Source organism: Elgaria multicarinata, chromosome 2 (assembly GCF_023053635.1).
Source record: "Elgaria multicarinata webbii isolate HBS135686 ecotype San Diego chromosome 2, rElgMul1.1.pri, whole genome shotgun sequence".
Lineage (NCBI taxonomy): Eukaryota > Metazoa > Chordata > Lepidosauria > Squamata > Anguidae > Elgaria > Elgaria multicarinata.
Genome location: NC_086172.1, coordinates 9540131 through 9566801, shown reverse-complemented (window position 1 = coordinate 9566801; position 26671 = coordinate 9540131). Strand labels below are relative to the sequence as shown.

At 43.3% G+C, this 26671-nt stretch overlaps 1 protein-coding gene across 1 annotated transcript in view; it reads left to right on the top strand.

Moving 5' to 3' along the window:
• The window catches only part of SPRED2 (sprouty related EVH1 domain containing 2), an 88780-nt gene that overhangs the window by 58814 nt on the left and 3295 nt on the right, over positions 1–26671 (top strand). The window contains exons 2-5 of the mRNA XM_063115997.1: positions 5361–5538; positions 6813–6981; positions 8409–8473; positions 26276–26425. Coding sequence (XP_062972067.1) covers positions 5361–5538; positions 6813–6981; positions 8409–8473; positions 26276–26425 — 562 coding nt within the window. The remainder of the gene's footprint in view (positions 1–5360; positions 5539–6812; positions 6982–8408; positions 8474–26275; positions 26426–26671) is intronic.

Genomic DNA, 26671 nt, shown 5'->3' with positions numbered 1-26671 from the left:
ATTCTCAATTGGTTTTGAACTACTTCAAGGTACTTTGGCATGAGATGCATTGTATATATTCATTGATCTTCTCTGTACTTGTGTATGTGTTTACCTGCCAATTGTGGATATGTTTCATGGGCTTTTGGCCTTAAACATTTGTCACAATAAATCTGTTAAGCTTATTAAGTTGTTAAATCTACTGTGCCATGGCTCTCTCTCGCTCTCTCCTATTAAGAGGAAAGGCAAATGAAAGGAGGTGGCACTCCGTGCTCTCACAGTTTCCCTAACATAATTCAGCACAACCAATGTGTATGCTATATTAGGTTAGCTAGTTCGTTGTAGTAGGTTAGTTAGGTTAGGCTCAACAGTTGTTCTAAGAGTTTAACCAGTTTGGTTTTTCTTCCAACCATAATACCAATGAAGAAGTAAAATTGTTAATCTAGATTACCTACTTAAAAAGAGACGACAGACCCATCTTTATGAATTGTTGGATCATGTGATTAAGGTTGCAGTCCTATAAACTCTGGAGGTAAGCACCATTGAACTAGGTGGGACAAAGTAAGTGTGCAGAGGATTCACTGTGCATCTGGTCTTGAGCCTTAGTAAAAATGTGGGACTCCGATCTGCCAGGAACTCATGAACAGCATTAAGGATGGACAAACTCCCCCAAGTCCTGTTTGTGCTTTGCTCGCTGGACTCCCACTGTTTGCCCACCCCTGGCATGCATGTGGGCCAAGCTGCCAGAAGGTCCACAGGCGCCTGGTGAGAGCACGAGTTTTGTGTGTGTGTGTGTGTGTGTGTCCACAGGCTGTGATTTGCGCAAATTCATGGCTGGGAATATTTATGGAATTCGCTAATAGTGCAAAATCGTGGCCATAAACAGCTACAATTACACCTACAATTTTGCACAAATTGTGCTATGTATGGCTGCAGATTTGCACAAAATCATGATTGCTGTAAATGGTCCCCGTCATGAATTTGTGCAAATCAGGATTTGCACAAAGACAAGCAGGAAGCCACAAGCTTGCCCAATTCGGCATGCGCTGAGTTTGAGATAGCTCCGGGATTTGCAAGCCGGCATCCAGCGGGGGGCGGGGGCGAACGGGCAAAAACCCACCGAGCTCCACCTTCAAACTTGATTCCTCAGATATCTCAAAGCACAATCCTATACATGTCTGTTCAACTTTAGGCAGCAATCCTATGCCCAGTTACCTAGGAGTAAGCCCCATTGAACATAGTACAACTTATGTCTGAGTCGATATGCATAGAATTGTGCTGTTACTAGTTTTAGGCAAGCTATACTCAGCCCCACATCTGCAATATGGGGATCTACTGTCTGTACTATACTAGTCTGCTGTAAGGATAATGTGTGTATGTGAAGTACTTTGAACACCCTCAAAGTGCTCTATAATTATTAAGTATTAATAACAATATTGGTACATCATGCATTTAGGAATTTAGGTAATGTTTGCTCATGTTAACAGGAAAGCTTAAATTTGTTTTGAAACTATATTTGATCCCCAAAACTTTATCTCTTATCTTCCTTGCTTTTTTTTAAATAAAACAGAAACACAATGAAAAATTGAAAGGTTGGAATGTTTTTAGCTTTACATATTAGAAAGGACAGGCAGTTTAATATCTTAAAATTTATATCCTGCTTCTTGACCAAAGTTCTGAGATTGCCAAAGATCATATCTAAAGCTGAATAGAAATATTCAAAGAAGTATCTTAGGTTTTATGTATTTCAAAAGATAAAAGGGAAATAGTTCTATTTTGAGGCGAAGTTGGCTTGCAGCAATGCAAATATTTTTAAATCCCTTTTTCAAAGGATACTTAAGTTATATTGAATCTATTTCAGAACAATAGCAAATGCTATATAAAATCAATATTAAGGGGATATACTTCAAATCTTGATGGACTACCCAATAAATTAACTGATTTTAAAGACACGGAAAGCATGGGATAGAAATAATAAACAGAGTATGAGAATTTAAGAAGGGTCATGCTGAATCAGACCAAGGTACATCATCATCATCATCATCTATTATTATTATTATTATTATTATTATTATTATTATTATTATCTTCTATTGCATTTTTATACCACCCAACAGCCAAAGCTCCCTAGACGGTTCACATCTAATCCCACATTCTGTTCATACAATGGCCAACCAGCTGCCTTTGGGAAATCCACAAGTAGGATGTAGGTGCAATAGCACCTTTCCGCTCATGTCCCCAAACAACTGGTGTACATAGGCTTACTGCCTCTGATGCTTGAGGTAGCACATAGCCATCAGGATTTGTAGCCATTGGTAGGCTTATCTTCCCTGAATTTGTCTAATCTCCTTTGACAGCCGTCTGAATTGGTGGCCATCACTACATCTTCTAGCAGCAAATTCCATAGTTTAACTGTGGACTGTTTGAAAAAGTACTTTTATCTGTTCTGAATCTCCCACTAATCAGCTTCATTGGATGACCCCGAGTTCTAATATTATGAGAGAGGGAGAAAAAAATATTTCTACTCTGTGTTGTTTATTTAAAATATTTCTATGTGAATTTCAGCATAACTCAATTTGTGCCTTGGTTGTTTATTTTCAAGGGTTTTATACCACTCTGCATCCAACCAGTGAACAATAAAAGAAGAAAACCATCAAAATGCATTTAGGGAGCAATCCTATGTTTCCCCAGATAGTGTCTGGGGGACATAGGATAGGTTGGTTTCCTGGCTCTGAGGTTGAGACAGGGCTCTGACCATGGATCTAGAAACGTGCTCCCCACCCACCCTTTGTCACTGGTGCAGAAAGAACCATGCTGGCTACCTCCCCTCACTCAGAAAAAGGCATGCTGAGATGGGGAAAGGGGGGCAGGAGGAGACCCGGACAGCTGTGCTGCAACCTATCCTACAGCTGCTCCAGACTCCTTCCCTCCCCCTCTGAGACTCAGCTGGTAGACAGGTGAAATCGCCCCTCTAGCAGAAATCCAGGGCAGCTGGAGCGAAAATGGCCTCCACTGCCCTCCCGCTTTCTGTTCCATACTCAGTAAACTCCGAGTTTGGAGGTTGCCAGGTATCCACATAGGTTTGTACCCTTAAATATTTAAAATCAGATGATAACAACAAAACCATGGTTGATCAATCTGGAAATTGATGTTTATGTAGTAGGCATGTAACATAGGGCATGTCTAGATGATGGGATATCCCAGGGATCGGCCCGGGATCATCCCTATACATCCACATGACGCACGGGGGATCCTGGGAGCAGGCAGAGAAGATCCCTGCATTTCCCCAGGATATTGGCCTACACTTTTGTCCCAGTTTTTCCGTGGTCCCAGGATGATCCCAAGACCATGGGACGTGTGAGCGGCTGTCCCGGTTTGTCCTGGCTCCTCATGAGTAAACGCAAGGAGCCGGGAACCATCGGGGGTGGGGTGGGGTGGGGTGAGCGGGAGGGTTGTGTGTGTTTTTTTAAAAAATACCTTTTTCACTGGAGTGTTCCTGCACTAATTTTCAATAACAAAACAAGATGGCAGGCGTAGTATCCTCTTCCTCCCGGGACGTTACACGCTGCGTGTAGACCGAGAGGGAGGATCTCATGATCAGCATATCATGAGATCCTCCCCCTCTACCCCACTGGTGTAGACATGCCCATAGATTTGAAAGGAAATCCATTTGTGTCTGATTTGGATGTTACTCTTGTGTGACCTGAACTATGAGTGATTCTAGCATGGGTAATATCCGATAAAGGAACTTCTAAATGAGATGTTAACTGTGTTTGCTGAAGCCTTGAAAAGCAAATATCAATGCCCAGTTATGTTGCAATTACTTAATTGATCGCTATCTAGTGTTTATAAAGGCTTTCCTCAGGACCACACTACCTTCATAGTATACAGAGGAAATGCTCTTGGTGGACCTTGGTGTGGGCATCCACACAGCCAGAGGTATTCATATAACATACATTTTGTATCGAGTGTTTCTATGTGTTACGTTGCCTAGATATACCCAAGCCCCAAACGTTGTTTGTGAGTGGCCCCATTTTGCTTTCCTACTGGTTGGCACGGAGCTACCCACTTTGCTATTAGAACAAATAATTGCTTATTCTTGTTCCTTTTCTGGATCACTTGAAATACAGTGGTGGGAAGCGCTGGCACGCTGCCAGGCAGACGTGCAGTTTCCCAAAGCATCTATGGGAAGCTTCACCACAGGTATCAATTGAGCTCAAGTAGCTAAATCAGCCAATTAATGTTAGTAAGAGTAAGCTGCCTAGATGAAACAATGCCATAAAAGTGGACTGAGTTATTGTGCTTACGGGCTAATAAAGTGACACATTCAAGGGCATTTATGACCTTGACAATTCTGATGTGGGGAGTAGATGCATGGAACAGTCAGAACAGCATCAGTCAGGCTCAAACCTTTCACAACGAACATTTTTATGATAGGTTAAAAGTGGTTATTATTATTCTTCCCATTGGTAAACATTTCAGTTGTCAGCTCAGTATTCTCAATATCGGAACTTCAGGGGCCCTTTGAGCCTCTTGAGAGTGGTGGTTTTCTTTTGATCTTCATTTTTGATGTTTGGAGATCTCTGAGATCACTTGCAAAAATGTAATTATTTTCCCAGGCATTTGGACATTAGTTATGGCCCAGTTGTTGTGGTCTGCTTTTGTGCTGTCCATTTTAGTCCATGGGAGGAGAGAGAGAGATTGTGTATGGTGGACGAACACTTTTTGTATTTTGTTATTTTTAGATCATCCTTTTTCTGGTATTTATTTATTTTTATTTTTATTGTGCTAATTATGGTTTATATTTGGGGGGTTTCAGTTCTATTAATTATGGATTTATGGATTTCAACTGAAAGTAGATTAGTGAGACAGGATTTGCCTTTGAGGAAGCCATGTTGATTCTTCTTCAGCATGACTTGCCCTTCTATATGCTTACTAATGTTGTCTTTAATAATGCTTTCAACCAATTTACGTGGAACAGATGTCAAGCTAATCAGCCTGTAATTCCCAGATCCACCACCCCACCCCACCCGGATCCTTTTTTGAAAAGTGGTGTTACATTGGCCATCTTCCAGTCCTCTGGTACAGAGGCTGAGCTTAGAGACATGTTGCATATTTTTGTCAGGAGGCCACATTTTCATGTTTGAGTTCTTTGAGAACTCTAGGATGGATTCCATCTGGGCCTGGTGATTTATTTGCTTTCAGTCACCAGGATCGTGGTATCTCTTATTTTGACTGTGGTAGCAGAGGGCACTTGCTTTGTTAGTATCTTCATGTGCTGAAGCTGGCTGTTCTTTCTGTAGATTTTGATAAGTAGATGCTAAAATATGTGAAATGTAGAATCTGATCTAATGGTCTCTTGTTCTTGTTGTCTGTTACAGTGACAGCTATATTGTGAGAGTCAAAGCTGTGGTTATGACCCGAGATGACTCCAGTGGAGGATGGTTGCCACAAGAAGGAGGCGGCCTTAGTAGAGTTGGTGTCTGCAAGGTCATGTGCCCAGAGGGCAATGGAAGAAGTGGATTTCTGATCCATGGAGAAAGGCAAAAAGACAAACTGGTAATTTAATCTAATTCAGTATCTGCTCTTGGCTCATTCCACGCCCCCAGCTCTGCAAAATCAACAACAATGTGTTTCTTAACATTTCACAAGACTATACATGACACAATGTGCAAAAGCCCTCCTCTCAATTCAACGGAACTTTTATCTATTGTCTCCCCAAAATAGCAGCTGTACATTAATGTTTCGAGCCTCCTCTTTTATATATAGTTAACACTTTTTTACTCCAAGAAATGAAACTGACACTCTCCCCCCCCCCCCCTAAAATCCTGTAGCTTAGCAGATTGAAGTATAAAGAATCGACACAGCCAGGCATATTGTACTGAGTAATTCAAGCTTTTAAAATGGCAGTGAATTATTTATGCCACCTTCTGTTTGAGGTATAGGCCGGTAGAGCAAAAATGCAAGGGCAATTTGTCTTGCACATTGACACTTTGCTCCTTACTATAGCTGTTTATAGAACCAAGAGTTCCTGTCTCTTTGCACAAAGTAAAAGGGGAAGGAGAGTCTTTTTCTTTTAATCATGAGGCTAAAAGAACCGGCTGAGGAAGGCTCCACCAACGAATTTACCCCAAGTGGATAATCCAGTGATGGCCAACTTAGGCCATAGCTAGACCTAAGGTTTATCCCTGGATCGTCCAGGGGTCAAACCTGTTCATCTAGGTGACACACAGGGGATCCAGTGCTCAGGCAGGGGCGAACCCTGGATGATCCCAGGATAAACCTTAGGTCTTGCTGTGGCCTCCCTCTCTGGATGTCTCCAGTTGTATGGAGAAAATGAGCCAAGGGGAAGGCAAAAGAAATGGCAGGATATGATTAGTCAGTTTGGAGTCTGTGTCTGTGTCTGCATCCGCATATATTGGACTTTATTTTGCACCAAGAGGGAGTAAAACCACTTATTCTGATTAGTATAATTGTGTGTGTTTTGATTTTGTGCAATATGTACACATATTGCAGAGATTTGGGGACTTCAGGAAAGTTAGGTCCCCAAAGAGATATGGCATTGTAGCATATAATGTAAGAACCTGTGGCGTTCCTTTAAGAACTGAGCTGGAGGTGTTTTAAAGCGTGTTAATTTTACTCATCAGCAATTTTTGCTGACCTCTTGTGTGAAGAGGAGATTCTCTCACCAGAGCAATTGCAAAGTGAGCAGATATAAATGGCCTTGATTATTATTTTTCTGAGTGTGCAAGAGGAAAGAGTGAATCATACTAACAAACCCCATGCCCTTCAGTTGTAAATGTCATTTTACAATTTTGCACTTTCAACCCCAGGTGGTATTGGAATGCTATGTGAAGAAGGACTTGTTCTACACTAAAGCAAACCCTACATTTCACCACTGGAAAGTTGACAACAGAAAGTTTGGGCTCACTTTTCTAAGTCCTGCTGATGCACGAGCATTTGATAGAGGTGTGAGGAAAGCCATTGAGGATCTCATGGAAGGTACTGAACAGCATTCAACAATTCTCATTTTTGTTACAAAGTGCCTTTTTTTTTTGTCACAACTTGAAGACTGAATTTTGCACAACTTTCATTGCAGGAGAAGGCAACTGAGTGTCCTGCAGTTGTTTTGGATTACAATGCCCATTTGTCCCAACCAGCGTGGCCATAGTCAGTAATTATGGGAGTTGTAGTCCCAAACATCTGAAGGGGGGCCATGTTGCTTACTGCTGTTTCAGCTACTCCTTAAATCAAAGTCTTATTTTTTTTGTAGCAACTTGCAGTTTATTAGGGAGAATGTGATTCATATTATTCAGCTTTCATTCATCTGCAGTATCTTGGAGCATATATATTCGAAGCTAGTCCACTCTGAGCAAGTGCAATATATTAGGGTCTATTCATACAACACAATAGCCCATTGTGGGTTATTTAACCCATAGAGAGGCTACGCTGTGTGCTGGGCCTGTGCAGCCTTTTTTAATATGCAACCCCCACTCAGGGGTTGTCCTGTTGTGTGGGCCTGGCAAGCATGGGTTATGCGAGGGTTAAATAACCTCAAATAACCTTCACTTGCCTTAAAAAAGGGGGTTGGATATGCAACTTGGCGCCCATAGGCGCATCTGAACCTTGTCATTGATTTTATTTATTTATTTATTTATCTATTTACAATATGTATATACTGTTCCCCATTCAAAATTTCAGAGCGGTGTACAAGATAAAATAAAATAAAAACAGAATAAAACTCTTTAAAATAGATTTTAAAAGAAGCAAAATGTACAGTGAACCGTAGCTGATTTATATACAATTTTGAAGATATCTAGTGCATTACTTCTCTTTCTTGAATCTCTTTTCTTTCTTGAAGTTAGTTGAGATGTTATGCTGCCATATTAAACAGTTATATTTTTTGAGACCTGGGTTGTGGTGTCCATGTTTTTTTCTTTCTCTTTTTTGATCCGTCACAGTTTGTGGAGTGGGTTTGTGGGAACCTGAATTAAACTTACAATGTTTAAAGCAGATTTCTTAGTCACTCTTTTAACCAACCTAGGATTTCTCTATTTTGACACAAGTTCCTTTACCATTTTGCAAGATCTGTTTAGAATCTCACCAAAAATATTCAGATGAAATTAATTGCTTCTGTAAAAACAAAAAGCAGTGGCCGCAGTCCAAAATAACATATACGTCAGTTCTAAGCATGCAGCTGGGCTCTTTGTTTAGCCTTTTTTCCAATTGGTATAGCCCCCTCCTGTCACCAGTTGGCTTTTGAAATGTGGGCAAGTTCAAAAGGTGGCTTACAAGATGTACGGTTGCGCCAGAAAAAAAGCAAACCCCCCACCTCTTCATGTGCAGTCCTTTGCATCTGTGTCAAATAGGCTTACTGGATTGTGGTGGCAATGTAGAGAAATGGCACACATTTTAAAATCTCTTTCCAGGATCTACAACTTCATCCTCAACAATCCACAATGAGACTGAAGTTGGAGATGATGATGTCTTTACGGTAAGTATCCATCACTCGAACGAATGCCTTTGTTGTTTTTCACACAAAAAAACCTGTGCCGTGTTCAACTCTGGTTGCTGTCCATACAAACACAAGAGTCTGAAGAGCCTCTGGCAAAACTACGTGTGCAATGATGATTACTTCTCACTGTTCTATGGGGAAATCATTTTCAAAATCACGTAAGCATGTTTATGAAATAAAAATCCTTGATGTAATAGTTATATAAAAACACATCAGCAAACAGCACAGGTATGAAATGTTCTTGGGAGACAAACCTTGCTTGCGAGGCTATTCTGTAGTCGAAGTGCCACAACTGGACCATGACCCCATATTTCCATACTTTTGTTGGTGAAGGGGCAATGGGCCTGTTCAGATGACACTTCAGGCTCTGTGGTTAGCGAAACTGTGGTTCTCTGGCCACAAGCAAGTCTGGCCAGAGCATTCTGAACCAGCTGAAATTTCTGGAATATAAAACATGGCATCCTTAGCCCATCCCAGAAATGCATTTCAGAAAAATGGTTAAAAGTGTCGAAAGAGCTGTAGGAAAATCAACCGGGTCATTCACCAATCAATTTTAATCCTATGACCAGGCCAGAAACCAGGTTGGAACAGATCTAAGTAATCTATGACATCCAAAGCATGAGATGACTAGCAAAGTTACAGGGTGGTTTCTTTCAAGTTGTCTCACTACAGCCTCCTTAAAAGGAGTCAGGGATACACAATTTTTCATTGAGACATGTATCACCTCCTTGACCTAATCTCTCAACTCAGCCCTGGCGAATTTAATAAGCCATGACAGGCCTAGGTCCAAAGTACACCCAGTAGACCTCATCATTCCAAGGATCTTGCCCACATCCTCAGATTTCACATGCTGAAAAGTATGTGTAAAAACCAACTAGACTAAGCCTCAATGACTACCAGAACAGTTTTCTGTTACAGTGTTCTATATGATGATTGATTGATTGACCTGTGAACCTAGGCTTTCTGTGGTGCTCTGAAAACGGTTCAAAATGGAGCTTATGCAGGTTGTCTGTGCTTTTTCTTTGATTGTTGCATTTATCCCATTTTTCCTGTAGAGCACAAAGCAGCAGACAAAATACCTCTCATTCATGCACTGACCTGCACCTGCCTTCATACCATTCAACATTTCAACTTTAAATAGTTTATATTAAAACAGAATAATTTATTATTACTTATTACGTTTATTACGAATCTTACGTTCCTTTTTACAGTGCGTTGTGCATTTGGCACAACCCTCTCGTTCCCTTGTATTGCGGTAGCTTGGCCTGCAACGGAGCCAAAGCACGTGCAACTGAAGCAACTACATGCTGCTTCCCTGTTTGCCCTGCCTCCCTCCCTCCCTCTGTTTGCTTGTTTGCTGTTCAGTAGATTTATAGCATGCTTTTCAGGGTAAAAAAACTTGTGTTGAATTACTGATTGTAAGTAGGGCTGTGCACACACACCCCAACCTGGTTCAGATCCCGATCCGGACCTTCTGGATTGGGCCCAAACCAGTTTGGGTTGATGCAAACCTCCCTCGATCCACTCCGGATCCAGAGCGAGATTCCGCCCCCATTTCGGCCCCCCTTCCCCACTTACTTGCCTCCGCAGCGGATGGCAGAGGCAGGTAAGTGGGGAAGAGGGGACAAAATGGGGGCTGAATAAATCTCCCTCCTCCCTTACCTGGCTCCACCATCTGCCACCACATGGACCGTGGCGGCGGCGGACAGCGGAGCCAGGTAAGGCCCCATCCCCTCCACTTACCTAGCTCCGTCGTGGTCTGGGCGGCAGCTTCAACTGAGGCCCGCGGCCTGCTTCTGCCTTGAGCCCTGGGCCTCAGTTGAAGCCACCACCCGGACCGTGATGGAGCCAGGTCAGCCCGTCCTCCCCCTTACCTGGCACAATCGCCACACAGACTGCAGTGGCAGCAGGTAAGCCCCCTCCCCTCACTTACCTGGCTCCATCGCGGTCTGGGTGGCGGCTTCAACTGAGGCCCAGGCCACCTGGACTGCGACGGGGCCAGGTAAGCCCCCCTTACCTTGCTCCACCGCCACACGGACTGCAGCGGCGCCAGCGCCAGGTAAGCCCCTTCCCCACTTACCTGGCTGTGCCGCCGGTGCTGCACCGACCGCGGCGGCAGCAGACAGGGGAGTCAGGTAAGCTCCCCTCCCCCACTTACGTGAGTCCGGAGCTTCGGAACGGTCCGAAGTGATTCAGACCGTTCTGAACCAATCTGCACCTCTCCCAATCCACTCCAGATTCAGGGATCCGAAACGGAGCAGAGCACACCCCTAATTGTAAGTTCCTTGGGGCAGGGAACTGTCCTCTTGTATTATGTAAGGCACCATGCACCCTGGTGCTGTATTATAAATCATCATCGTCTCCATCGTAGACATTTTTTATTGTTAAGCAACTGATCTCAATGGAGACCTGCTCTTCAGTATTTGCTTTTCAGCCTTGTGCATTCAGAATTTGAATGCGTACATTGGGGCGGCGTGTCTGTGAGCAAGAAACGTTTTGCGTGCCCTACCTGGTCCCAAGCCCGTAATTACTGGATTGCATAAAATCTATTTGCCGTAATATAAGAAGAGGGGAGGCCTAGTGGGAATACTGTATTTCTTCGATTCTAAGACACACTTTTTTCCCTAAATAAACAGCTCTAAAAATGGGGTGCGTCTTAGAATCAATGGCGTCTTAGAATCTTAGAATCTTCTGCCAAGACGCTTGTTCATGCGCTGGTTATTTCTCGGTTGGACTACTGCAACCTTCTTCTCTCTGGCCTTCCTTCTTCTCACATCAGTCCGTTGGTTTCTGTTCACCACTCTGCTGCAAAGATCATCTTCTTGGCTCGCCGCTCTGACCATGTTACTCCGCTTCTGAAATCTCTTCATTGGCTTCCAATTCACTTCAGAATCCAATATAAACTTCTCCTGTCGACCTTCAAAGCTTTTCACGGTCTAGCTCCTTCCTATCTCTCCTCTCTCATCTCACACTATTGCCCCGCTCGTGCTCTTCGCTCCTCTGATGCCATCTTTCTCGCCTGCCCAAGGGCCTCTACTTCCCTTGCTCGGCTTCGTCCATTTTCTTCGGCTGCCCCTTACGCCTGGAACGCTCTTCCAGAACATTTGAGAACTACAAGTTCAATCGCAGCTTTTAAAGCTCAACTAAAAACTTTTCTTTTTCCTAAAGCTTTTAAAACCTGATGTTGTGCGGACTTTATACTGTTAGTTTTACCCTACCCTGTACCTGCTTACCCTACCCTGTGCCTGTTGGCATTCTCTTCCCCTCCTTATTGTTTTACTATGATTTTATTAGTATGTAAGCCTATGCGGCAGGGCCTTGCTATTTACTGTTTTACTCTGTACAGCACCATGTACATTGATGGTGCTATATAAATAAATAATAATAATAATAATAATAATCAAAGAAATACGGTAACTGCAGTTCATTTTAAATAAGTAGTAGGAAATTGAACTAGTTGCACTGCATTCTTTGGCTTCTCTGTTTAGATAAAAAATGGTAGTTTCTTCAATTAGTTCTCATGGAGCTGCTGCTTTTTTCCCCTTTCTTTTTCTTTTTGCATGAGAAGAAACTGGTGGAAATAGTAAAAGGAAATACCACATCCAGTCAAATTTTTGGACTAAGGGGGACAAACATCCTCAGCCTGAAAGGTTTAATAGCACTGTTGTGGATCGGAGATGGGTTTCCTGTAGCAGTTGTGACCAGAATCTCTGTGGCAGTTGGCATGTTGTTTTCATCTGTTCTCTTGTCATAGTTATAAGACAAACAACAGCAGGCAGGGTTAAAAGGTGACTTCCTCTCCTCCAGAGCAAAACTATCATTAGCAGCTGCTTCCCAGCTACCTGCCAGAAATGATTTATAGATTCTGTGATGGAGAGGGAAACGGGCCGGGGGGGGCGGGGGGGGGCTGTGCTGCGCTGGAGCTGCAATGGCTTACTCTTCCGTAGCAATTGCCCAATTCTGTGCCGCGAAAATGTCTCCATAAATACCTCTGTCCGGATGTACGTCCAGGTCTGTGTTACGTCTGTCCTTCAAAAGTGAACCTAGAATACAAGTCGCACTGTGTGTGCTGTGGGGGCATTGCCTTAATACTCTGTGCTGTCCCCTTCCTGACCAGCCCAAGCACAGAAACCACAATGTCCCCAGAAAAGGTGGCAAGTCTATTGCTCCTTGGAAGATCGTCAAAACATAACACATTTGAATCCCATTGGTTTCGATTGAAAAGTTAATGATGGGCTTGGAATCTGGCTTCCTTGAACTTGAGCCCGTTATTCCGTGTCCTGCACTCTGGGAGGATCGAGAAGAGATCCTGGCCCTCCTCTGTGTGACAACCTTTGAAGTATTTGGAGAGACATGATAGCTCTCTTCAAATACTTAAAAGGTTGTCACACAGAGGAGGGCCAGGATCTCTTCTCGATCCTCACAGAGTGCAGGACACGGAATAACGGACTCAAGTTAAAGGAAGCCAGATTCCAGCTGGACATCAGGAAAACTTCCTGACTGTTAGAGCAGTACGACAATAAAATCAGTTACCTAGGGAGGTGGTGGGCTCTCCCACCCTAGATGCCTTCAAGAGGCAGCTGGACAACCATCTGTCAGGGATGCTTTAGGGTGGATTCCTGCATTGAGCAGGGGGTTGGACTTGATAGCCTTGTAGGCCCCTTCCAACTCTATTACTATTCTGTGATTCTCTTTGCCCTTCCGCTCCCCACCCCCTGAAATCAAAGGGACTAAAAGAGCTTAACTGTGGCTGAATTATGTCCTTTGCATTTCCAAGGATGAAGCTTCCCTTTAGGGGGTTTCTATGCTACGGAATGTAAAGTTACCTTAATTCCAGACCCTCATTATGATCCATAAATGTTTTCCATATGCCTGAAAATAAATTTCTCCGGTCTCTGCGCATTGAATGCTTGCTTTTCTCTAGAGGCAACCTGAGCAAAGCCAGTTGTTCATTTTGCCTCCATTGAGAAAGCGTTGGCTTGCCAGCAATGTGAAATTGTGCTTTGCCTCAATTTAATTAATCCACTTTCTTCACTCAGATGTTTCCCCTTTGGATAAACATTAGTCTGTTGAGAAGGACCACTGAGTCGTGATGTAATGCATTCTTGTCGTCAACAGCCGCTTATTCTGTGCAACTGTTAAGGAAGGGTATGACATGAGGGTGCAACTACCACAGCTGCATGGGATGGTTTATTGCAATCTGACAATAAATTACAAATCTTGTCAAAATCATTCTTACCTAAAAACCCTCCCAAGATGACCAGCCAAGAAGCTAAGAAAGACTGAAAGTACAGAACCTCTTGCTGTCCATGAATAGACAGGTGCTGATTTTGTAGGAGCGAGGGGGAGGGTTGTATACCTTTCTCACATTTTGGAAGGCTAAGGCTATTCTTTCTCAAAGGATAAAATGTAAGGTCATAAAAATAGCGCAAAGAGCAAACAGTTTCTACAAAGCAAATCCACCGAGAAAACTGGGTATTGTAAAACAACAACAACACCGGATCTGCTTGAACAGTGACTTCTTCAACTCAGCAATAGAGCAAAAGGCCTTTAAAAGAGGCTTCTGCAGCTGTATCATCCAAATACTGATATTTTGCGTATCATCATCATTTATATAACACTTTATTACAATTGTGACTTGAAGTATCAACTTTCTCCTCTAAGAGGAACTTCTCCTGTAACCTTGCTGCACCGAATGTGCTGCGTTTTCATCCACTAGACCATTATTATTATTATTATTATTATTATTTATTTATATAGCACCATCAATGTACATGGTGCTGTACAGAGTAAAACAGTAAATAGCAAGACCCTGCCGCATAGGCTTACAATCTAATAAAATCATAGTAAAACAATAAGGAGGGGAAGAGAATGCAAACAGATACAGGGTAGGGTAAGCAGGCACAGGGTAGGGAAAAACTAACAGTAGAAAGTAACAGTAGAAGTCTGCACAGCATCAAGTTTTAAAGCTTTAGGAAAAATGATAATCTTGTTCCACAACTATACCGGGAATAGCTGCCAAGGAATACTATGGACAAAGCACAGATCTGTTGTTAACATCTATACCAGACCCCAGTTCTTGAAGCATCACAATTGAAGAAAGGTCTTTTCCAGCTCTTGGCATTTGGTCTAGAGTACTGTGGAGTAGACATTAAAACAGGGACATGGTTTGCAGGATCAGAATGAGCCACAGTAGCTTGTTTTAATTCCCAGCACATGCTGGGTGCCATTTCCCTAATTGCCTGCCTGCCTGCAGCTTGTTGCCTCAACCTGGGCAGCAGAGCCGACCCTACTATTAGGCAGGGTGAGGCAGTCACCTCAGGCAGCAGATGCTCGGAGCCAGCAGCAAGCTGTTAAAGGAGAGAGCAACGTGTCCTCTGTGCTCCCTAAGTTAGCCTGCTGCCTTCAAGTTCAGTAGAGGATCCATTGTGCAGGTTCATCTGCCAATCCAGTCAGCATTTTGTGTACATGGAATGGGAGAGAGCACCATCTTGTCCTTCACCTCAGGCACCAAAATGTTTTAGGCCATCCCTGCCAGGCTTGTTTGAGGGGCACACAAGCCTTCAATAACCCATGGCCTGTGATAGGGTTATTTAAGCTACAGTGGCTTTTCTGATCATGCGAACTGACTCAGGCCATAGCTAGACCTGAGGTTTATCCCAGGATCATCCAGGGGTCAAACCTGTTCATTTACGTGACACACAGGGGAGCCAATGCTCAGGCAGGGGCGAACCCTGGATGATCCCAGGATAAACCTTAGGTGTAGCTGTGGCCTCAGTCTCCCGACCATTCCATGTCTCTTTTACACAATAATCATAGCGCCTACCAAGCGTAGGTAGAAGCTTCCTTCCTCCTGACCTCTTAGCATATTGGTCAGTGTTATGCTTCCTCCAAATGTGAGTAGTCATAGGGCATGTGAATCCGTGAGAGCTGTAGTCCTGCCTGTGGGTCACAGCACATGGCCAGCTCTGAGTTGAGTGCCAGTCAGTCGCTTGGTGATTTAGCAGCGTGAAACATACAGCAGCTGTTTGTCATTTGATGATGAGAAAATGAAGGTGGACAGAAAAAAAATCTGTATAACCTGCTTTGTCCATTGTTGTCTTTGATAGACTATTCCCAGCAGAGTTTGAAGGTACTAGCAGTCTGCTTACCTTTTACACGGAGATGACAATTGGTTGTTCCCTTTAGTGCATGCACAATCCCATGGGGCCAAAGTAGTCCTCCCATTGTCCCTTCCTTGAAAGAGTTGCAGAAAGAAGTAATGTTACACCTATGGGCTTGAGGGCGTTTGTGACATCAGAAAGGAGACCAGTCTGTTTCTGTCTCTCCATCTATTTGCATGTTCAGAAGTGCCACATTGCTGATTCAGCAAATTTCCCACTGACAACTAACAGGTCACAATTAAGTCTAAGATTATATAGCTATCAAACCATTAATGCCTTAAGTGCTGGCATTAGAATTTCAATCTATTATTATTATTATTATTATTATTATTATTATTATTATTATTATTATTATTTTCATTGAACAGACACCTAATATTCTCAGAAAATGAACACATTTTCTGAAACATTTATTTATGAACAATTATTATCATTATTATTTTAATTTATATACTGTCCCATAGCCGAAGCTCTCTGGGCAGTTTACAGAGATTAAAACACTGAACATTAAAACCGATACACAAAATTTAAAACCATAAAAAGCACAAAAACAGAGTAGATAAATATCCATTTAAAACAACTGTTCTGAGTCAGTTAAAACACAACATCTGCTGTTAAACGCCTGGGAAAAGAGAAAAGTCTTGACCTGTTAATGATGTTGGCGCCAGGTGAGCCTCGTTGGGGAGATTGTTCCAGAATTGGGGGGCCACCACTGAAAAGGCCCTCTCCCTTGTTACTATCCTCCGAGCTTCCCTTGGAGTAGGCACCCGGAGGAGGACCTTAGATGTTGAACGTAGTATATGGGTAGGTTCATGTCGGGAGAGGTATTCTGTCAGGTATTGTGGTCCCAAGCTGTGTAAGTCTTTATAGGTTAAAACTAGCACCTTGAATTGGGCTCGGAAACATACGGGCAGCCAATGCAAGTGGGCCAAAGTCGGTCTTATATGTTCGAACCTTCTGGTTGCTCTTATCAATCTGGCCGCTATATTAGACAGTAAAGGCAGCCTGAGAAAAGAGAGGTGGAGACCGAAAGGACCAAGGGAAGGGAAGGCATCAAGGTGAAGAAGGCAGTGAAGACACAGAGACCAAGGGGTGGCGGTTGGAGGAAGCAAGCTGAAGAGGAAGTGCAGCAGTTAGGGGACAAGGAAGTGGGACAAAGCCAGCTGGACACATGGCAGAGAGGTTGGGTTTACAGTCCATTAATTGGGGACTATTGCCATACTCATTGTTTTGTTGGTGAGCATCCCACTGGGATCAGGGTAAAGCTGCTGCAATACAGACATGTTTCTGAGAGTGTGCTGCTACCACTATCAGTACCCTTAGCCCCCTGCCCCATTCACTGTCTCTCCTGGTCATGAAATACTTGTGTAAGACGAAGTGTAGGGTTGTGAGGCCTTGCAAAATTTAACCTTGCTTAAGAGAACTTACGCCTGGCTTACTGCATGTGGCTTTTGATTAGCAAATGATATATTTAGCAAAGTTAGCCACAGGCATACCTAGAGTGATGATTCTCCCAGTTGCTTTATATATGCATAATTGCCTGGTCCCATATATAGCCCATGGGTAACATTTATCTTGACATTTGGATCCTGCTAACAAAATCAAGCATCCTTTGTCTGCATAGTCAGCATAAATAATGTAAAATGCAAAAACATGTCCAGCCTTCCTCCCCCCCACTTCATCCCCCTACAAACAAAATTAAGAAACCAGATCTCTTTCCACTGCCTCCTTCCTAAAACCTTTGGCCTACTTTTGTCTCCCAGATGGGTGTCAAGTATGTTACAGCCACACCATTAAAATGTGCATATGAGAGAGAGAGAGAGAGAGAGAGAGAGCGCAGCTACACTTGATTTTTCCTATTAACATCCAGTTCACATCGCCTCTTCTACCCACATTTTGTTTGTAGAAGAAATTTTACTCATCAGCATGCCGGAGGGTGGTAAGGGCAGCTCAGGGAGAATTGATAGTAGGGAGAAATAATTGAAATAAGATTGAACATCTGAATGAAGAGCAAGACCCTCTAACACCTTTGCATTCAAAGTTGATCATTTGGAGGAATGAAGGAGAAGAACGTTGTTCCTGCAGGTTTTTTCATCTGCTGGGGCAGGGGGTGATTAGTAGAGATGGGCAGGGGGGGGGCTCCAGATCATGTTGGACTGCAGCTCCGAGCATCTCTCACTATTGGCTGTGCTGGTTATGCCTGGTGGGAATTGCAGTCCAGGGATATTTGGAGGGGCACATGTTGTCAACCCATGGGATAAAGGCATAATAAGAATGGGAGGCAGATTTTCACTTCCACCCGTTTTTATTTTCAAGTCAAGTCTGAAGGAAAAAATGGGCTTGTGGGATCATCTACCTAGATCAGTGGTTTTCGCTTGTCTTCCAGGGTTCCTTAAAGGTTTATCTGATTTCCCTGGAAGCAGAATATTTCAAAGCGGTTTGTCATCCAGACTGTATTGTTGACTGAAGCAATCTGTTCTGTTTCCTGTCTTTCCTTAAGATTTAAGCTTAGGGGAGTGTCTCTCCTGAAGTGCAATTGAAGATATGGAGTAGGAGTATGCTAAGTGGTTATTATCCACAGGGGCAGTGGGAAGTTGATGGCACCCTTGAAGGCGGGCTGTTGAATATCTATCAGCCTGAGGGCTGAATTCCATTTCAGAGGAGCTCTTGGGGGTGAGGCCAAAGGCATAAGGACATAAGAGGAGCCCTGATGCTGGATCAGACCAAAGGTCACTCCAGTCCAGCACTCTGGTCACACAGGGCCAACCGGCTGTCGGCCAGGGACCAACAAAGCAGGACACAGGTGCATCAGCACCCTCCTGCCCATGTTCCCCAGCAACTGGTGTATATAGGCTTACTGCCTCTGATACTGGAGATAGCACTTAGCCATCAGGTCTAGTAGCCATTGGTAGGCAAAAGGGTATAGCCAAAATTTTATTTATTTGTTTATTTATTATTAAATGAAATGCCAGTAACGCAAGCATATTTTAGCTTAAAGTTCTTGCTGCCAGTAAATAAGCCTTAGACAGGAGTGGCATTTCAGCCTTTTCGAATGGGGGGGCGGGGGGGGGGGGAAGTGCAGAAAAGCTTGGAAAACACCGAATGGTTGGAGGTCAACAGAAGTCTGAACAGGTCTTACAGTCTGAACTGTGCGATTTTGGCTGTGCATTGAGTTCAGTCTTTTACAGTAACGTGTAATCAGCCAGGTGTTCCTTCTCAAATGGCGAGGTAGACACTGCTCCTGAAAATGAGGCGGAAAGCAGTTTGCCTTCTAAAGCTGCAGCCTTCAGCACTAGGTGTTTTTCATGGGCTACTCCGCCTAACCGAATGACTGCAACTACAGGGATAGGCAACCTTTTGGGGCTGTGGGAACGTTCAGCAATTCGAGGAACTGTTCTGGGTACCACCACAACATGGCTGCCATGGGAGGCGTGGCAAACGACATGGATCTTGCCCAAGGCAGAGGGGAGATCTGAGCTCCAATATACTAAACTAGTTGGCTGAATCCACAGTTTTCAGCACCAACAGAAACCTATTTCACAGCAATCCTAAGGCCAGCTCACATGGCCAGAAATGTAGAAATATTTTGTATCTTCATATGTACAACAAAACATATATCAGGTATATTCCATATTTCCATATTTTCTATCTCCATGAGGGGAAAAAAAAGATGAAAGGATTATTGGAATGGCTCGTATTTGTGTGCGCACAAGCTCAGTGCACATGCTGCTTCATAAGCAGAAGCAAATGCATGAGCTCAAACCCTACAGCATCACGTGTCTCTAGATTTCTGACCATATGAACTAGTTCGTGTGAGAATGTGGAGTGATTTCAGCCGCTCTGTTTCCTGTTTACACCTTAAACTTGGCACAGGAAAAGAGATGCTTTTTTTTTTTTAGCTCTGCATGTGATGACAACTTTCGGTTAACTTGGCCTGACAAAATCAGGACAATTGGCAACCCTTTGCAAGCTGTGTCTCTTCCTGCAAAGCCGTACATGAGAGGCAGGTAGGGGGGAATCTTTCTCCGGCCAGGTGTTCCCCAGAGCACTGACTTGCATGCATCTTCTTAGCATCTTCTGACGGATTTTGTAACTATTGGGGGCCACTGCCGCAGCTTGCCATTTATGTTAGCGCCAATTATTGGGCGGCACTTGCGTTCTAAAGCAAGGTTGCTCACAACTGGATTGACAGCATTTTGCTCCTAAAGTCTGAACATTTAGAATTAGCAGCCTATGGGATTGGAGTTGCTTGGCCAAAGCATGCACTCTTTGAAGACCCATACAAGAGGGTTGCCTTCTTGTAGACACATGCAAGCACTTCAGTGCCGCTCCTGCTTATGTTCAACCATGTGCCAGAGGCTGGAGGGGTGAGCTGAGGATGTGCTTGCCCTGATCTTCTCTGAGTCATTCTCTCAGGATCGATAGATGAAGTCTGTGTCAAAATAAAATAATGTTTGTTTAAGGGCATGCCTGTTTGAGAACAGCGCTGCTTTTGCTCCAATGTGAAGAGCAATGAATTGAGCTTTTAATAGATTTTCTCCCTTACCTCCAAAATGGCATTTCCCACCAAATCAATTTGATTAGAGATCCGGTGGTGGTGTGTCTTTTCCTTTAGCCTGTGGCTCAGCTCAAATTTAAATCCTGCTCTGCAATGCCCTTGATGAGGGTTCGGAAGCTGCAGCTCGTGCAAAATGCAGCGGCCAGACTGATTTCGGGAACCAGAAGGTTTGACCACATAACACCTGCTCTGGTCCGCTTGCACTGGCTGCCTGTATGTTTCCGAGCCCAATTCAAGGTGCTGGTTTTGATCTATAAAGCCTTACACGGCTTGGGACCATAATACCTGTCGGAACGCCTCTCCCGACGTGAATATACCCGGTCACTACGTTCAACATCTAAGGTCCTCCTCCGGGTGCCTACTCCAGAAGAGGCTCGGAGTGTGGCAACGAGGAACAGGGCCTTTTCGGGGGTGGCCCCCAGACTATAGAACGATCTCCCTGACGAGGCTCGCCTGGCGCCAACGCTGCTATCTTTCCGGCGCCAGGTTAAGACTTTCCTCTTTGCCCAGGCATATGGCGGCACATCTTAATCACCCACATGTTTAGTTTTTTAATGGTTTTTAATGCTTCATGTGTGTATGTTCTGTTTTAGAATTTTAAATTTTGTATACTTGTTTTTATCTCATTTTAGAATTTCTGTAAACTGCCCAGAGAGCTCTGGCTATGGGGGTGTTATATAAACATAATAAAATAAATAAATAAATGGGGAGCCCCACTGAAGAATATGGCTGCGTTGGAAGAAGTTTTTATTCCTAACTTGGGTTGTACTGTTACTTTGCTGTTGAAAGGCCTGCTGTTGTTGGGTTTTATGCCTTGGGGATCTGTGCCTTACACAGTTCTGGTCTCTCCTTTCTTTCCTGTGTCCCTCAGCCTTAAATACTTGTAGAAGGTCCACTCCCTATGGGTGCTACAGGTGCTTGGGAAGAAGGCCGTATTCTCTGGACAATGGATGTGTTTCAGAATCCCCTTGTGCCTTTCAGCGATAGCACAGGCTGTGTCAGGGATTCCTATTGTCACCTCCCTCTCAAAAAATATTGCTGCTGCTCATAAAAGGTGGTGGGGCAGTAATCAGTGATTGACAAGATTCCAAAATTCATAAGAACGTTGGATGCATCCAACATGGTGGCATAATTTTTCAAGGCACACTTTGTCGTTCCTTGTGGCTCAGAACTTGGAAATGGCTGATGTTTAGGTACTACATCATCGCTTTGTCCTTGCTGTTGGGTTAGAAATTTCTGTAGGCTCGGCTATATATTATGTGTACTTTTCTGGCTGCTAATCCATGTCCAGGCCCGATTCAGAGTGCTGGTATTAACATTCAAAGCCTTCAAAGGCTTGGAGCAATCTGAAGGACCGCTTCCTCCCATATGTACCTGCCATATTATCTTCAGGAATCCTTCTCTGTGAGCTCCTGCCAAAGGAAAGGAAACAGGTGGCTACCTTGAGGAGGGCCTTTTCTGCTGTCTGTCCGTCTGTCGTCGTCGTCCCCTCTGTGAAGTGCGCTCCCTAGAGAGGTTTGCCTGGTGCCTACATTGTATTCCTTTCAGCACCTTTTTATTTTCTCAGTATTTTAGCATCGTAGCCTTTTAGCTCTGCAGTTTTACATCTCTGTATTGGTGCTAGGTTTTATTCTGGTTGTACTTTAACCTTTTATATTTTATGCTGTAGCTTAAGAACATAAGAAGTGCCCTGAGGCTGGATCAGACCGAGGGTCCAACTAGTCCAGCGCTCTGTTCACAAAGTGGCCAACCAGCCGTCGGCCAGGGATGAACAAGCAGGACATGGTGCAACAGCACCCTCCCACCCATGTTCCCCAGCGACTGGTGCACACAGGCTTACTGCCTCAAGTACCTGGAGACAGCACACAACCATCAGGGCTAGTAGCCATTGATAGCCTTCGCCTCCAGGAATTTATCCAACCCCCTTTTAAAGCCATCCAGATTGGTGACCATCACTACATCTTGTGGTAGTGAGTTCCATAGTTTAACTATGCGCTGTGAAGAAGTACTTCTTTTTATTTGTCCTGGATCTCCCACCAATCAGTTTCATGGGATGACTCCAGGTTCTAGTATTTGAGAGAGGGAGAAAAATGTCTCCCTAGCCACATTCTCCACACCATGCATAATTTTGTACACCTCTACCAAGTCTCCCTTTAGCCTCCTTTTTTCCAAGCTAAACAATCCCAGTTGATGTAACCTTCCCTCATAGGGGAGATGCTACAGCCCCTTAATAATTTTAGTTACCCTTTTCTGCACTTTTTCCAGCTCTATAATATCCTTTTTTAAGTGTGGTGACCAGAATTGCACCTTGTGGTTAAATTTGCACCTTGTGGTTTTAATTTTTGTGAATTGCCCAGAGAGCTTTGGCTATTGGGCAGTATAGAAATCAGATGAGATGAAATGAAATAAATAATATTGCTCAATAAATGCAAACTCCAAAGGTGACTTACATATGTGAATCTGAAGCATATATTCTTATTGCTTCCCTGTGAGCTTTCTCAATATTATCCCATTCTGTCATTTCATATATTAATATTGGTGTTTTATTTTCTTTGATCTACATTGCCGAAATAGGATTGCTGAAGTCATTTAGCCCCATTATGTAACTTTGCATGTTGTTTCTTAACTGTATATAGCCCTGGTTTATATAGTGACATAACGTTAATATATATGTACAAACTGCAGTGAACAATTGGAGTTTCTTTTAACTCCATTATGGTAAAACCTTTATGGGGCTAGTTTTTGTGAATGTTTGATCCAGGAAATTCCTGAGAGCTGTATCCTGGATTCCTGTTAGATCTAGACCACAGTGTGCATACAAGAAAGTAGTTTATATTGCACTTCATGCATTGCAGATTGCAAGTCCACCCATCTGACTATGACCAAAATAGAGGATTTTGGCAGGAGGGGGGAGAAGGACTTTAATGTGCATTTTTGGGGATTTTCAGAGCAAAGAAAACACTGGAAAAGGGCAGGCTGTGCTTGGCACATGAACATGGTTGCAGAAAGACAGCGTTGGCAGCCTGACAAGGAGATGATTGACAACTTCCTGTTAACAAAGTAAAAAGGATTAGGGAATTGCCTTGCAGCCTATAGCAAGGCCGTTATGGATACTTAGAGGAAAGAGAAAACTGGATTTAGTCTCTGAAGTTGTTTCTGGCTTCTCTATCCCTTTAAGGGGGGACAGTATTTCCTCCCAGTTCTGACTTGGATCCATTTATCTTCATGGCAGCAGAAAGAAAACTGATACAAGACCACAGGGCAAATAAATGCCAGATTAGTGCTCTATAACTTCCTTAAGCTATGTAGACATATGCAGATCTGGTTTTGAGCTCTATTCCATTGTAACTTGTAGGAAATACGCACAGTCTCAAAAACATACAATGTTTCCTTGATGCATTTTGCTAAAGTTCTTCTTCTTCTTCTTCTTCTTCTTCTTCTTCTTCTTCTTCTTCTTCTTCTTCTTCTTGCCTCGTTATGTTTGAATCAAAAAACAATTAGTCAGCTCAAGCCATGCAAATAGGCAAACTGGAACAGTTGTAAAATGGAGGGCCAGCTAGGGAAGGGAAAAATAACCTCTCGTAAACAGTGAAAGGCTGGATGAAGCTTTTAACTCCCCCTGTTCATTCTCACTAGACATAGGATGGTTACAGGGGAGGAATGCCTATTTCATTGACCATGATCACTGCAGCACACAGGAAGCCATCTTTCTGTAGGCTGACTAATGGTTAGATCCTTTGGAATTTTTTGCTCTGGATAGTGTAGAGTAAGATGGAACAAACAAGGCAACGGGAACTGCAAACAACCCAGTCAGTTTAAGTAACTCTTAACTGGTTGAGACCACAGAGTGGGACTGACATCTTAAATTGCAGGTTTGATCTTTTGTATGGACGCTATAATAAAAGAACAAGTCGTTTCGGAGGGCCTGTTCAGAGGACTCTTCAGGCTCTGTGGTTAGCGAAACTGTGGGTCTCTGGGGTTAGCACTAACCACAAGCCATGCTGTCGTACTCTAAGCCAGGGTTAGAGACGCTAACGCTGCTGCAGATGGTCCGACTGGGATTAGTGAGTGAGCAGGGTTTAGCAAAATGCATCACACAAAACACCTTAAACCCTGCTGTTTAACCAAAGGCCTTAACCAGCAGGGTTTAAGGTGTCTTCTGAACAGACCCATCGTATCCTGGAGCAAAACTTATATTTGCTAGTTAAGAAAAAAATGGGGAAAGAAAGTTTTGAAGCAATTAACTTTGAGAGAAGACGAAAAAAATGTGATTATTTCCTGGAGCAGATGTCACTCCTCTCCTCTTGATTTATATGCAAGAATGAATCAGATGGCAGGTGAAGCATTATATTTGTCTGAAATAGAAGTATTTGAGTTCAAAATTTGTGTTAAAATGTTTCATGCAGATCTACGTGCTCTGCATTCATACTTTGCTATTTACAGCTTTTAAAAATTCCTCCTGACTTCAGCTGCGCATTCATGAGCTTATGCTTAAGAATTAAAAAGAAGCTTATTGCAGGCAGACACTTCTCAGAGCAGACAGAAATGATATTTTAAGAAGTCAGATGGGGTCACTTATTTGCAGTTATGACCATCCACACTTATTTTAGCTGGAATCTGCCACCAGAATAGAATTCAACAGCTGATGCAACTAAAACTTCCAAAATATTCTTACAAAATATGTCAAGCTTCGCATAAAAGTGTGGTAACCTTTATTGATCTCCAGTTTCTTCTTTTGCAAAAGAAGACAAGGAGGAAGATAAGAGCCGGTGAATTTATGCACGAAATTCTTTAGACTATTCCATAGTAATTGGGTTCCTCCCAACCATACGAAGGTTCAGTGGGCAGTGAAGTAGTTTCTGCTAGATGCAGCCAGTTTATAGTAGTCAATTGGCCATGCTGGCTAAGGATGATAGGTGTTATAGTCCATCTGGAGGAGGCCAGGTTTATACAGTTGCATTTCTCTGCTCCAGTGCAGGCAACTATGTCTATTTACCTAGCAAGAACCTGTGTGAATATCTAAAACTTGCACATAAACTGCAGCAGATGATAAACTGAGATGGTTTATTTATTGCATTTATTTCCCACCCTTTTCCCTCTTGCAAGGAGCCCAAGGTGTCCCACATGTTTCTCCTTCTCTCCGTTCTATCCTCACTACCTATGAGGTAGGTTAGGCTGTGATTCAGTCACTAGCTCAAAGTCACCCAGTGAGTTTCATGGCTGAGCAGGAACTAGAACCCGGATCTCCCAAACCCTAGTCCAGCACTCTAACCACTGCACCACACTGGCTCTGTTAGTGCCTCTGTTAGTCCTGTTTAACATTTAAGATGCACACAAGCAGTGATCATATCCCAGCTCACATGTATTTTAGATTAAAACAGAGCTAAAAATACAGACATGCAGCACCCTTTTTTCTATTATATACAGCATGTGTGAGCTTGGAGCAGTAATACAGCATTTGGCTTCAAGAACCAAATATCACACACACACACTGCAGGCGATTTCCTCTTGTTCATGCTTATACCTAAGAACTCTCATTGCAGTACTCGGAATTGCAAATCAATTGAAAATAAAGAAATAATGTTTTTAGGAAATGGTTATACATGGGGCCCTACGCAAAGTTCTCAATCCACGTTGATAAATATCTTTCTCCTGGGAAAACATAGCAGAAAATCAAGTGAGGCTGTCTGCAAGACCCCAGCATGGGTTATTTAACTCATGGTGAGGCTGTGGTGTGTACAGGGTATGTGCGGCCGCCATTTTAAATATGCAAACCCCACTTGGGGGTTGCCATGTCATGCAAATTGGGTGAGCTTGGGTTATGTGAAATGACTAAACCAAAGAACTGCATGACTATCTCTGTATTAAACTAATGGACTATTTTTTAAAGACAATTGTTTCTTCAACTGTGTTTTTTGAAAAGTTGGGCAACTTACAGTGCAGCAATATATGTTGTGGGGGTCCCCGTGTATATCTAATGAAGATCTCTGGATTTTGACTGGGGTCTGCAGAAATAGGGCATGCAGAACTTACCTTCCCTTTCCCGTTTGTTACTGACAGAATGCTACAGACAGCTCCTCGAATTCTTCACAGAAGAGAGAGCAGCCTTTGCGAACACTAGCCTCTCCTCCATCCTGTGAGCATCAGAGAATTTGCACCCGGGGCCACATCCATGACCAGTTTAGCCCTGACCACTACCATCTAGAACAAGTGAGTCATTAGTTTTTTCCCCCCAAAATCCATATAGTGTAATATCTTTACTAAGTCAACTCAAAGGTCACCCCCCCAAAAAAATGTACAAGCTTTCAAGATCTCCAGATTTTACCAAAAAAAAAGCGGGTTGGCGGCAGGGTTGGGTAAGGGGAAAGGCTGAGTTGATGTAGTTGGGGTGTCTGTGTGGTCATAGGGTTAAAATGATAGAGAGGAGGAAGGTTTGCAGACATTCAGATTGAATTT